This window comes from Thermobia domestica, chromosome 8 (assembly GCF_964235325.1).
Source record: "Thermobia domestica chromosome 8, izTheDome1.hap1.1, whole genome shotgun sequence".
In the NCBI taxonomy this organism is placed as follows: Eukaryota; Metazoa; Arthropoda; class Insecta; order Zygentoma; family Lepismatidae; genus Thermobia; species Thermobia domestica.
Window position 1 is genome coordinate 109,149,325 of NC_137461.1, and position 13,246 is coordinate 109,162,570.

General features: G+C 33.5%; 1 protein-coding gene across 1 annotated transcript in view; it reads right to left on the reverse strand.

The window, feature by feature from the left end:
- The window catches only part of LOC145693139 (uncharacterized), an 896,225-nt gene that overhangs the window by 698,562 nt on the left and 184,417 nt on the right, over positions 1–13,246 (reverse strand). The window contains exon 2 of the mRNA XM_081768874.1: positions 12,415–12,701. Within this exon, the coding sequence (XP_081625000.1) occupies positions 12,415–12,641 (227 nt within the window). The 5' untranslated portion in view covers positions 12,642–12,701. The remainder of the gene's footprint in view (positions 1–12,414; positions 12,702–13,246) is intronic.

Below are 13,246 nucleotides of genomic sequence, written 5' to 3' on the forward strand. Positions count from 1 at the left end.
GGAGACCCTGTTTCAATCCCAGGTGAAGTGAGTTTGTGCTGAACAACGTTCTGTCCGTCGGCTTTCACGGAGTTCTCTCATTTCCTCCAACATTCCCATTTCATCAATTCTCATATTATCATTCACCTTCGTTAACCATCCATCTTCTTTAGTCAAAAGAGCGTAACCGTGGGACATAAAACTAGAAATTTCATTTTGTTTCATTTCAATCCAATTCCAGATGAGCAATGGTTGAATTGAAAATGACCGGTACGCTCGTATACATATTATCTGTATTAGAAATACGTTTCTAAGAGGGCTTGACACTACGAAATTAAAATACCGCTAATTTTACAGTAATTACATGATATCTTCAAATAGATAAAATAAAATCGAAATGTGGAACAAGAGCACTCTAGACAATATTATTTTGCATGTGGTACCGTTATCACGAGTCACCTAGTAGCTTTCCGTTTGCAGATATTTAAAAACGTGAAAAATAAATACCGATTTTCTAGCTGGAAATCGAAAGCAGATAAGTGAGTCGTGATAACGGTATCACATGTAAAATAATATTGTCTAGGGTGTTCTTGTTCCACATTCCAATTATCTTTTATCCATTTGAAGATATCACATAATTACTCTAAAATTAGCGGTGTTTTAATTTCGCAGTGATAAGGCTTCTTAAGAAGTTATTCAACAACTCATTGATTTTGTTTCCTCCCTTATATCAAAATTAAAACGCTCTTCTCAATTTGTCATTCACGCAAACTCTGACAACATGAGTCTTACTCCGTAACGATCTTCGCAGAATTTTCGAATCACAACTCAATGCAAATAATGCAAGAAGAAATAATAAAATGTTATTCCGATTGTCGCAAATTAAAATGCAAATTTTGCGTTGCGTTGACGCAAACCACCATATTGCTACAAAAGTATCTAAGGCAAGGTAATAGCATTTCAGACATGTCGAATATTACATCTTCATAACTAGAAAAAAAATATAAATAAATACACAAGTGGACTCACCCATTTTCAGCAAGATTTTCAGAATTCTTGCTGCTGGAGAGTCTGATTAATGTCTTTCACATGATTCTATGGAATTCAAACGAGCAGGAAAGGAAGAAAATTGAAGGGAATAGGAAAATTTACAAGTAAATGAGTGTACATTTGGGAATTACTTCAATATAATACTACTTATTTTACTATCTTGTTACAGTTGATATGACTTTAATTTACTACCGTTATGTTATACCGGCACATACCGTACCAATTAGATCACTGCAAATTGGTTCAGAGATTTTTCAGTTACTGACACAATATCGTGAGACATTTAAAAAGTTAGGTCGATTATGTAAAAAGAACTATGGCCAAGAAATAATAGCGCCGACTACGCATTATTCAGTTCAACGGGAGTCATCAAGTCGACTATAGTCTCACGTTTAGTATAACTGAAAATTTTATTTTCAAAATATATTTTGTCTTTTCATGAATTTGTATGAAAAAAAAATAACAATAATAATGATGATTGAGAAGTGACACAACCATGATTTTAATATCCAATAACGTTTGAAGCAGTGTGAATAATGATATTCTGTTGTCACTCCCGTGTTTCTTCACGTATCTACATCTACTTTCTGTAATAATTGTTTATTTTTCAAAAACGTAAATTAAGAAACAGAGAAATTAATAATGAAAAATAGCAAAATTGTAACTTTGTTTTAGAACATTTGATTTTTGTTGTTTGCGTATAACACCCTTTTAAGCCCACGAACAGTCATATATTATTATGTATGTTTTAAAGACATACATACTTAATAATTTGCAAGGCTAATAAGGCATCTCAGACATATAGATCAGAAGGTACACACAATTAAAGAGAAACAGTTGGAGACGAGACAGAAATATCAGGAAAAAAATTAAAACTTACTCAAAATTTACCTAATAATATCAGATTAATAGAATGTCAATCTATACATTGATACAAGGAGAATACGATAATAATAATAATAATAATAATAATAATAATAATAATAATAATAATAATAATAATAATAATAATAATAATAATAATAATAATAATAATAATAGTGGAAAGGAATTTTTTTAATAATTTGTATTCGCAAAACAATCCTGGATTTACAATAAGTGATTTAAATGACCGTTATGTGATCGTTTTTTTTTTTTCTCAAGTTACAAAATACAGGGTGTTCAATATACAATTCAAACCGGAGTTTGGGATAGTAGAACTTTTGAACCTCTAACGATACACAAATAAAGGTTATACCAAAATGAAGCCTTGTTCATGCATATATTTTTAAACTAGGAAGCAATGATTGAAGTACACTAGGAACCGCACAATATTACGAGATGTAATCGAAGGTGTATTTTTTTAATAACAAAATACGTAAATTAACTCACAACTCATACGTCTGAATGTTGTGTCGTTAATTTTCAGTTTGTTTAGTTGGAGTATCTTGGAAACCATGAAGCAGAAAAAAGAATTTTTCATTTCCACAATACCAATCGGATGAGGCCTCTGTAAAGGGGAACTAGGGAAATCGTAGTTTTCATAAATTAACATTCTGAATTCGCAACACCGCTGATGTTTCAGTGCATCAAAAGGTGTGTTAAGGTTCTATTTACATTATGCAATTCCTGATAACAACGAAAAAGGAACTTTGAAATTATCATGGTAAAGCTTTTACTTACATGCACCCGGCAACAACGCTATTCATTTCTATGCGAGCAAGAGGTATACAAGAAAAATCCTCGAACTATACAAGACCTGGAAACGAACATTCGCAGTGCCATTGAGAACATTAACATTTCTACTCTTCGTAAAGTTGTTGCAATATGATGAAACGCGTGAACCTGTGTTTGAATCAAAACAAGGGGCACTTCCAGCATCAGCTACAGAGCCGATAACTCACTTCCTGATAATAGCAGTGTTTGGTATAACCATTATAACAATATGGTCATTTCGGTATAACCAGTATTTATGTATCGTTTCAGGTTCAAAAATTCTACTATCCTAGGGTTTCGGGTTGCATTGTATATTGGACACCTTGTACTTTCTTCATCTTGTGAGAAATTTTGAACAATCATTTACGTTATATTTGCTCGTATAGTCTTCAGGTCATAATGGTCATTCTTGCGGTCTTTCTTTCAAATAAATAAATCAAATGTGGATAAATCAGAGGAACATATATGTGGGCGATATATCTTTACCTGTCGTTTAATCATCAAAAATACCAAGAAGCAAATAGGACCTTGCAAGACGTCTCCTTAACATAGCAAGCCAAATACCAATCTTTTGTGCACGCTTAGGTTCTTCATAAATGACATATGGCTTCTTATCTTATCTATGGGTTCTTACCAAATTCTATAATTTTGACTATGTATTATGCCCTGATGAATGTATTTATGCTTCATTAAGAAATAATTATGGAATAATAATTGATATTTTAAGAAATAAATATTATGTAAATAAGAAAACTCATTTTTTTAAAAAAAAATGAAAATACATTATTGTTCTATCCTTTTCAGTATATGATTCTGAATTTGACTATTATTACAGAAAATATGTAGTTATGTAAATTAATATAAAACTACTAGCACAGTTTTATTATTCTTATCTGTTCAATATTTGTAGGATATTAAATTCAGAATTGCTTCACTTTACGGATATCCGTGAAGCTTAATTTTATTAATATTTATCAAATGCATAATTTTAGGTATCCTTAGGCTGATACAAACTTCATTTCCACAATCATATTTGTTACTTTCTTCATCGTTAAAAAATCATCATCATTATCATCATAGGTATTCCGCCATTATTGACAGTAGGTTCCACGCACCACAGTCCTCAGCTAAAACTCTTTGGGTCATATGTAGAGTCGTTCTGACGCGCGATTAGTACATACTAAAGAGTTCAACTAACATGTTTCCTGCAGCAGTCAGGCCTTTAGTATGACGCTAATCTTATGTCAAAACGACTCTGCATAGGGCCCTTTGTCTTTACGTAGAAATTTTCTGTTGTAATACCATCCATTAACTGTAACATCTTTCCCCTTTTCCTGCCACCGTACCTTCTATCACTTCCCTTAGAATACAGTTTCCTCTCAAGCAACATCCCAACCATCTTTCCCGCTTTCTAAACAGATCTAATATTGTTTCTTTCTTTCCTACTTGTTTCTAATAGTTCCTCGATTGGTTCCACTTCGATCCAGCTAATTTTCCCTATTATTTTCTCTATTATACCTACGGTTTAAAAGCCTGTAATCTGCTTTCGTCGTTTTTACATAGTGTCTAGCTTCTATCCTACAAAATACAGTAGCCGACAAGAAACATTTTATAATAACTAGTAGTTCCCCCTCCCCCAAGCCTTCGACTTGTCTGCACGCTAGCGACATAACATGGCGTCAAGTAGGAGGAAGCTCAACTAGCGACAACTATTAGTCTGACTGTAAACTATTAGGAGTCAGCGTGAGTAACAAAATGAGGCATCTTGGTTTTATTTTGAAAAATATCCAAGTATTTCGCTTGGATGTTTATGCAACCTGCAGCTCTCACGTGCATTCAGGTTTACATATTACCTGACTGGTAGACTAACAAGGAAGGGTCACGCAGTGGCTCCGCTGAGATCCGAACGAGACAATTGTGTTTGCATTTGATATGTTATAACTAGATGAATACCAAATTTATACGTGCCACCGAATGGAATATTGTGAGTTAGAACATATTTTGTAATGTAAGAACTACAAAAAATTACATGGCAGAATAGTTTGAACCGAGTCATTTGTTCAGAAACGGTTGGGTAAGTGGAAAACTCGGCCAACATGTATCCCATCATTTTCAACGACAAACTTTTTGGGGTAAAAAAAAAAACTTTGTCCCAGGGTCCTTCGCACGGTTCCAGACGGGGTCCAACTCAAAATTTTCAAATGGCAAGGGAGGTTAAGTGGCACATCATTTAAAAGTTGTAAAATGAAAGAAAATGTAGCAAGCAAACAACCCTGTGCAAAACGGCGACGGGTCAAAGTGTAAACAAAAACTTAATTGAAAAGTCCATGGTCACCCCTATAAATCGGAAATGGTGATACAAATGTGAAAACAGGAAAGGAGGTGTGGCATTATTTTCAAAGTACAACGATTTAAGTGAAAACGTCTTGTCCCAGGTTCCACACATGGTCCCAGGTAGAGTCCAACTGAAAAGTTTCAAATGGCAAGAGAGGTAGCACATCGTTTGAAAGCTCTTGTTAAGTGAAAGAAGATGGAGCACGTCTCGACTTTCTACGACAACCCTGTCCAAAATTGCGGCGGGTCAAAATGTAAACAAAAGCTTAATTGAAAATCTATGGCCACATTGAATCCAAGATTGGTAGGTGACGAAAATATGAGAAATGTTCAAAAACGCGACATCTTGAGTTCAAAATGCCGCACTATATATCGAACGCATGTCCAGCTCATACCACTGGTGTTGGAGAAGCGAAATGTGGTGTTTACGTTTATGGTTAATAGTAGATATTCCCAAAATATCAAAGAGTATAGTCTGTAATCCAATATGGCTGCCAGCGTGAAAAATGAGTTTGTATATAAATATGTTATTTCTTGGAATACTGTGACCAAACCAACAAAGTTTGATACACTGATGTACTGAAATGACTTACACATGGTTTGGTACTACTCGTCAGTCTTGCAAATGAATGTTTATATATATATATATATATATATATATATATATATATATATATATATATATATATATATATATATATATTTGGTATTGCTTGAAGTATTGCAATCAAACCAACGAGTGACATACCGTACAAATGTAACCATCACGAATACGTTACAATAGAGCCCCCAACCTTTATGCATGAACTATGTACGACAAAATTAGAAAAATACCCGAAGGTATTCAACTTTTGTTTAGCAATATGAGTAGGAAGTCAAAGTTGTGTGTTCATCGCATATTCGTTATATTCAAGTAATGATGTAGAGAGAACCATGACGAACGTGCATTAAGAACAAAACATATTATGTGTTGTTCCCGAATGGAATAATAGTTGAAGTGAATCGAAATTCAATTGTCCTTTGGTCTTCCTGTTGTTTCTAAATACATAATAGAGAAAAATAAAGATTTAGATTTGTACTGTTATGAATGACATAGATTTTAAGTGACCATCTTGATGAGCATAGTTTTTCAATTAAGCTTTTGTTTACATTTTGACCCGCCGCAATTTTGGACAGGGTTGTCGTAAAAAGTCGAGACTTGCTCCATCTACTTTCATTTAACAAGATCTTGCAAACGATGAGCTACTTACCCCTTCCTACCATTTGAAACTTTTTAGTTGCACCCCACCTGGGACCATATGGGGACCCTGTGACAAGACGTTTTCACTTAAATCGTTGTACTTTGAAAATAATGTCACACCTCCTTTCCTGTTTTCACATTTGTCTCACCGTTTCCGATTTATAGGGGTGACCATGGACTTTTCAATCAAGTTTTTGTTTACATTTTGACCCGTCGCCATTTCACACAGGGTTGTTGTAAAGAGTCGAGAATTGCTGCATTTTCTTTCATTTTATAACAGCTTTCAAACGATGTGCTACTTAACCCCCCCTTGCCATTTGAAAATTTTGAGTTGGGCCCCGTCTGGGACCCAGGGGCAAACCTTTTTATCCGAAAAAGTATGCCCTTGAAAATGATGGGATAAGTATTGTCCGAGTTTTCCATTTACCCAACCGTTTCCGAACAAATGACTCGGTTCAAACTATTCTGCCTGCTTTGTAACTTTTATATTACAAAATATGTTGTAACTCACGACATTTCGCACGGTGGCACGTATAACTTTGGGATTCGTCTAGTTATAACAGATCAAAATGCAAACACAATTGTCTCGTTCGGATCTCAACGGAGCCACTGCGTGACCCTTCCTTGTGAGGCGTGTTGCTACTGTAATAAGGATGCTACACATTAACTATAAAAAAAAATTATATTTAGTTTAACGTCCCACGATTATGCACCAAGGCTAAGGGAGACGGTGATGAGGAGTAGTGAATGAAATGGTGGAATGAAGAAATTGGGAGCAAACGAAAGAATCCCAGAAAAAACACACAGACGGTGTTTGTCCACCGGAAAGCTCAATTGGCGCGAGCTGAGATTGAACCAGGGACCCAATGCACCAGAGATGAACGCTTTACCACTGAGCTACCGCGGCCTCTATTATCAAAAGAACATTTCACAAGTAAGACGAAGAAAACGAATTTTAATTCATATAATTATACAAATTGTTAAGATATTACAAACGTAAAATGTTTCCTACAGAAACCTTTATGTTTTAATTTTCAAAAAATTTATTCATCTCTCAATGTGCTCAATTACTTTTTCCAGGTAATAAGTAGGAATACTGGTATTTTCTATAGACCGCGACTGCTGTCGTATCCATAAAACATAACCTATATCGCGCATTTTATATCTAAGAATAGAATATCACAACAGTAACAAAAACTTCTTTGTAAAAATTGTGCGTTAAGTACTCGTATGCTTAAATATTATTCTTGCGTTTTCTAAACGTTCAAAAATCACCTAAAAATTAAGCTTCTTTTTTATTTCATCTTCATTCTGCCATTATTGATGGAGATGATTAAGTGTTTCTGTAGACTTAAGTTCAATAACATTACACTTTGCTTTTAGAAGCTAGCATATATAAACAAAAAACATTCCTTCAGAGTCAAATTATTAAAAATTTTCAGCCTGATTTTTTACTGCTCCATAAAATTTAACTATAGCTAATATAAAAGCATAAGTATCAGAAAGTTTATTAATTTGACAAGCTGTACCTTTGCACAACGATAATGTTTCTTGTAGATAAAACAAAAGTTTTGTATATTGATTGTTTATTTTTTAAATATATACTGTAGGCCTATATTTATGGCAATATTCCAAAGTAATTAATTGTGCTTCCCTTCTCTCGAGACTTGTTTCCAATTACTAAAAATAGCACTCGTTCTGGATCAATAACCAATCCATTAAGTATTATTAAATCGTGTTGGTTAGGGAATAACAAACAAAATTTGTTTCTAACTTTAAAAAAGCGAGTTATATAACGGCACTATATTATGAACACTACAAATTTCTCTTCCAACGCTTAGATATTTAATATAGTGTATATTTTGATACAAGCAAAAGACTACCATATTTTCAGAGCGTTAAATTGGGATACTTTTGTGAAACTTCCTTTGTGGTATATAAATATAATAAGTGATGACTCGCTTAAGTTTCCTTTGAATTTCTTCGTATTAGTTAGTCGTATTTGTGTTAAGTTTCTTCAGAATAGTTGTCGTATTTGTGTTAAGAAGATATTGATGCTTTTGAATAGAATATGCATATCGGATTTTTTTTTAAATTATGCGTGTTATCAATGAACTTTGAAAGTTCTCTAAGAAAATATAATATTGATTGTATAAGAAAATAGCTGTGTGTTTAAGAAAAATGGGACAATTTCACGTCCCGACTTCAATTAGAAAAGAAAGTCGGGACTAAGACCAAAAAGAAAGGACTGTCCCAACTAAATCAGGATGTCTAGTAGCCTTATAGAAGCAGAAATTTCGATTCGGTTGCTTAATTTTATGTAGTCTATAACCTTCAATTTACTACACACATTACACTGCATTGGCATTTGTTGCAGGACACCATACAGTGGTTATAAGATAACGAACATTTACTTTAATTATACATAAATAAAATTATTTTTTAAAAAGAATTTCTACGCCTGGCTCAACAAATTATGGACATTATTTTCATTTATTTCTTTTGGAATATTTCTTTAGTGCGTGGTCAAAAGAACTTTAGTCTAAATGATATGAGTTTCGTTTCATAGTGTGAAATTATTGTGAATTTTCAAACTATGCGAATTGAATGATGTAACTGGAAATAGAACATCCATTACTTCTGCTTGCAACAGATGGATAAGGGCAAAGGTAGTATCTATTCCTCGGACACTGAATCCATATTAAGAGGCTATTACTCGCTATCTCTTACTGTCTTTGCTCTATGGAGATCAATATTGTAGCCAGAAGTAGTAAATTTCTTCCATTTCCAATTTTAGCACAGAAATGCTGGTGAAGATAGTATTTTTTGAGTTCAAATCGATTTGTTACTTAAAAAAAAAACTATTGTTTTTATATCTCACTGCTTTTGTGCTATTGCGATCATTATAAAAACCAAAAATAGTTATTTTCTACCATTTTTGGTTTGAATTAAGAGTTGAAATATAAGATGGAGCCTATTGTTGAGATGCTGAATCAATTTTTAAGAAAAAATAAAACGCTACTCAGTATCTTTTACTGCTTATGCTCTGATACTTATCGAAAGACGAACAGACGGACATAGCCGTTCTGTAAGACTTCCAATACTTATGCATAGCTTAGTTTGGAATCCTTTAAAAAAAAAAAAAATACTTTTTCAGCATAGTCAAAACAAACTTCAAAATCAAAGAGGAAAATATGGTCATTTGAAAATTTTATTTATTCTAACTGTACTATAAGTCATAATAAACAAAATTATCAGTATGTCTTCTTTTTGATTTTGAAGTTTGTTTTGGTTCTCCTGAAAAAAGTATTTTTCAATTAAGCCTCTTTGATCATGGATAAAAAAATTCGTGAAAAATATCTAAAGTTCCAAAAGTTAAATCCTGTTTATAAGATGATTCCGCTTCCCTGAAGAGCAGAACCGGTTTCGTACGATACAGATTTATATCAATCCTCAAAATCGAAGAATGAGCTTTCCTATTTAGGGATTTTATACTATCCTTTCTTCTACTTCTTTGATTTTTTTATGAATAACTTTAAAGTAAGGCAGAATATCATAATATTCGAAACCACGAAGCAGATTAGAATTTACAAAATTGAATTAAATAAACAAATAAGTATTTACAGATCTTTTTCTCACTGTGAAAAAATTTGAGTTCTCATTTTCTGACGTTATTGTTATTGGACATTCCAATGTGTATTTGCACCATATGAAAGGCATTGGAAACATCTAGAGTAGAAACCCGTTGTATGACACCTCAAAAAATTGCGGTATTGGTAATACCGCGTGTACAAACATGTATCCTTGATATCTAGTTGAACGTCCTTCATTAGAGCAAAGTAGTTCAAATTTCTAATGTCTTTGGAACCGAGAAATGTTGAATGTAGGTTCATTGTTATCTTAACCCTTAAAATGGGTCTATGGCCTAATAGATGGGAGAACGTTTCCTTTCTTTCTTTCCAATGTATCTTGTAAGGAACGACAATTACTCAATATGATTTAATCAAATTCAAGAGATCGAACGTTGTCCAAAGATAAGTTGAATAAATAATCAGAGATAAATTAGTGCACTTTCTAATTATTTTATTTTATTCATTGCCGACGGCATTTAATTTTAATCTTCACAAATACTTTTCAGCTAATGAAACTCTCTCAACAAATGAAAGAAACAAGATGATCAAAAAACTGCATCGATCATTCTCTGATTGTTGATTTAATTTGATTTTGGACAAAATTCCAACATCTACCTCTTGAATTGGCTGAATTTTCGCGAATATTGTCGCTTTTTCCAAAATACACGGAAAAGATATTGAATATGTGCTGCCATCTACTGGTTCTTTAAATTCATCTTAAAGCAGATTGTTTCCGCGCCAAGGGTAAAAGTTGCCGAAATTGTATTACTGAAGATAAGTGAAGTGATGAACATGGATGAAACGCCAATTAGACTGTGAGCAAGTTTATTTTTTGTTGCACCTTGCCACCATTAAGCGCTATGCCTTCAAGCGCTCTTATCAAGTTCGACAGACTAAATTAAGGATTTTTTTTAATGAAGTCTGAGAATGTAAGTATAGTGTGCTGAAATGCAGTTCATTACACCATAGCGTAGTAACATTATGTTAATAAAATTGTGAAAAATTCTTTTAACTACAGTATAATATTATATTTCTTTTCGTCACGGTAAAGTCATAAGCATGTCGTTAAACATCCGCGTTATTAGACATTTAAGATCATTTCAGAAACACTATTCTAAGTCTTCAATATTTTTCATTTCTTGTAATTTAAATTATTCACTAGTTTAATAAATATGAGGGATGAGGGTAACAAAAAAAAAAAAACCTTAAGCGGGTAGAACTCATTGAAAATTTGCCTAGCTCACGGCAGCAAGCCAAATTTGTAGGTATTTTAAAATATCCTTATTGTATAAATCTTTTTAGGCAGTGAATTCTCATCCACCATATGCATTTATTTTCTGGATCGCTTTGCTATGTTGCTAAATTGGTCTGCACTTGTAATTTTAAATTACAAAGCAATGAGGAGTTAAGTTAATATTTAAGTATAGAACATTTCAAGCACTTATTATTCCTTTATTGACTTATGTTAATATGTCATTTTATGTTAATTTATTTGATCCTGAATATTATATTCTTTAAAACTTTAATCTGTTTATCATTTAACATTTTTATGTTATTATTATAGTCTTTGATTAGCATTATTCTCAGAACATCATATCAATATTAGTTTTCTGGATTAAAATGTCCGGAGACATTTTAGTTTCAAGATCTTACGTTACTTTTATTGACTGCAACTAATTTTATTTCTATATTCGTATATCACAACTACTTTCTTTACGGATGGTAAATTAAAGAATATTTTAAATTAGAATTAGGTTACGATGAAATTATCAATGGTAAATATTCAAGTTACTACGTGTTCTGACGTGACTGATTCTCATTCGTTGTTGATGCTTGCGTTGTAACAAGCACTGATGCCAAATAACTTGCATGTAAATTGATGTCGAATAACAACAAGATTTTTTTTTTTTTTTAAAGTATAACGTCACCTTTACGCTGCGAGAGGTGTCGATGATGATAATGAACGAAATGGTGGAATGAAGAAAGTTAATAGAAACGAGATAATTCCGAGAAAATCATGCTCATGGTGTTTGTCAACCATAAATCTCACTTCAAACGAGTTGGAATCAAACCGTGGCACCAAGCACCAGAGATGACCGTTCTGCCGCTGTTCGACCGCGGCCCAGCAGGAAGAATTATTCGCATAGGATAAATTTATTTAAATATTTCCCATTGATAATTTCTTCATTAGTACATTCAAACCTAAAATATGTTCTTTAACTTACTTCTGTCCGAAGAAGTGAATACTGAAAATCATCACGAAAGACGCGTGTTATTTTTTAAGTAATGTTTCGAGTGTGATTTTACAGCTGAAATATGATTTTTTTTTAAAGTTTATCATTTATTATTATTTTGCTACTTCGTTTATATTGTTTAAGGAGGGAAGGGTATATTTTTAATATGTAAAGATTTGATTGTTATTAACAGAAATACGTAGAATAAAAATACTTTTTTTTTTAAGTTAAATACAGAGAAGCGTCTCACCTTTGACCAGGGCTTTTGTCCGATCCAAAGCTGTCCCTTTTACTGTCTTGGTCATCTTCTCTTGAAGTGCCCAGCGAATGCAGCGCCGACGGTCGAGGGCTTTCTTGGGACACTGATCGCGATGACAACGCGCTGCCTTCCGACGTAGTGGCGGCGTCTCCAACGCCGCGCGAAGCTGTTCCTGCATGTTGAGTATTCGGTGAACCAGGCGCGCTCTCCACAATCATTTGGTGCGGGGCGGGTTGCTCGCCTGGCTGGGGGGACCCCCGCCCCTCCACCTCGTCCACCTGTAAAGATAACAATAAGACATCTCTATTAGAGTTCTGAAAGACTAACTTAGTGCTTCACTCACTTGTTGATATCAACAGCCATGTTAAAAAAAAAATGAGAAACTCAATATTTATTTTATCCGACTAGTCGAAATTAAAAGGTTCATCATATTTTGTACATCTACTTATGATATTTGTTTGTATGTTTGTAAATTTAGTGATTGTTTCGTACGAGGGTGCTTCCAAAGGTTTCCGGTGTAACATTTAATTATCGCGTCACTAGCAGTAAACCATTCATAGCATACGAGGTGTGACAAAAAAAAAAAAAAAAAAAAAAACTAGACTAAGTGTGTAGCTTGAAAAAAGAGTAGAGTTGGCAACTACTGTTTGGTGACGTCATCCCACATACCTCCTCTGTCTATGCTGCCAGTTTCGATTTAACCGGTCACGCCATTTGGGAGCACTGTATCATTGAGTGAATACATGCAACTGCATTCTGCCGGAAAAATGTCTAATGTAAAAACCCAAACAGCAAATCAACATCAAGTTTCTTGTGAAACTTA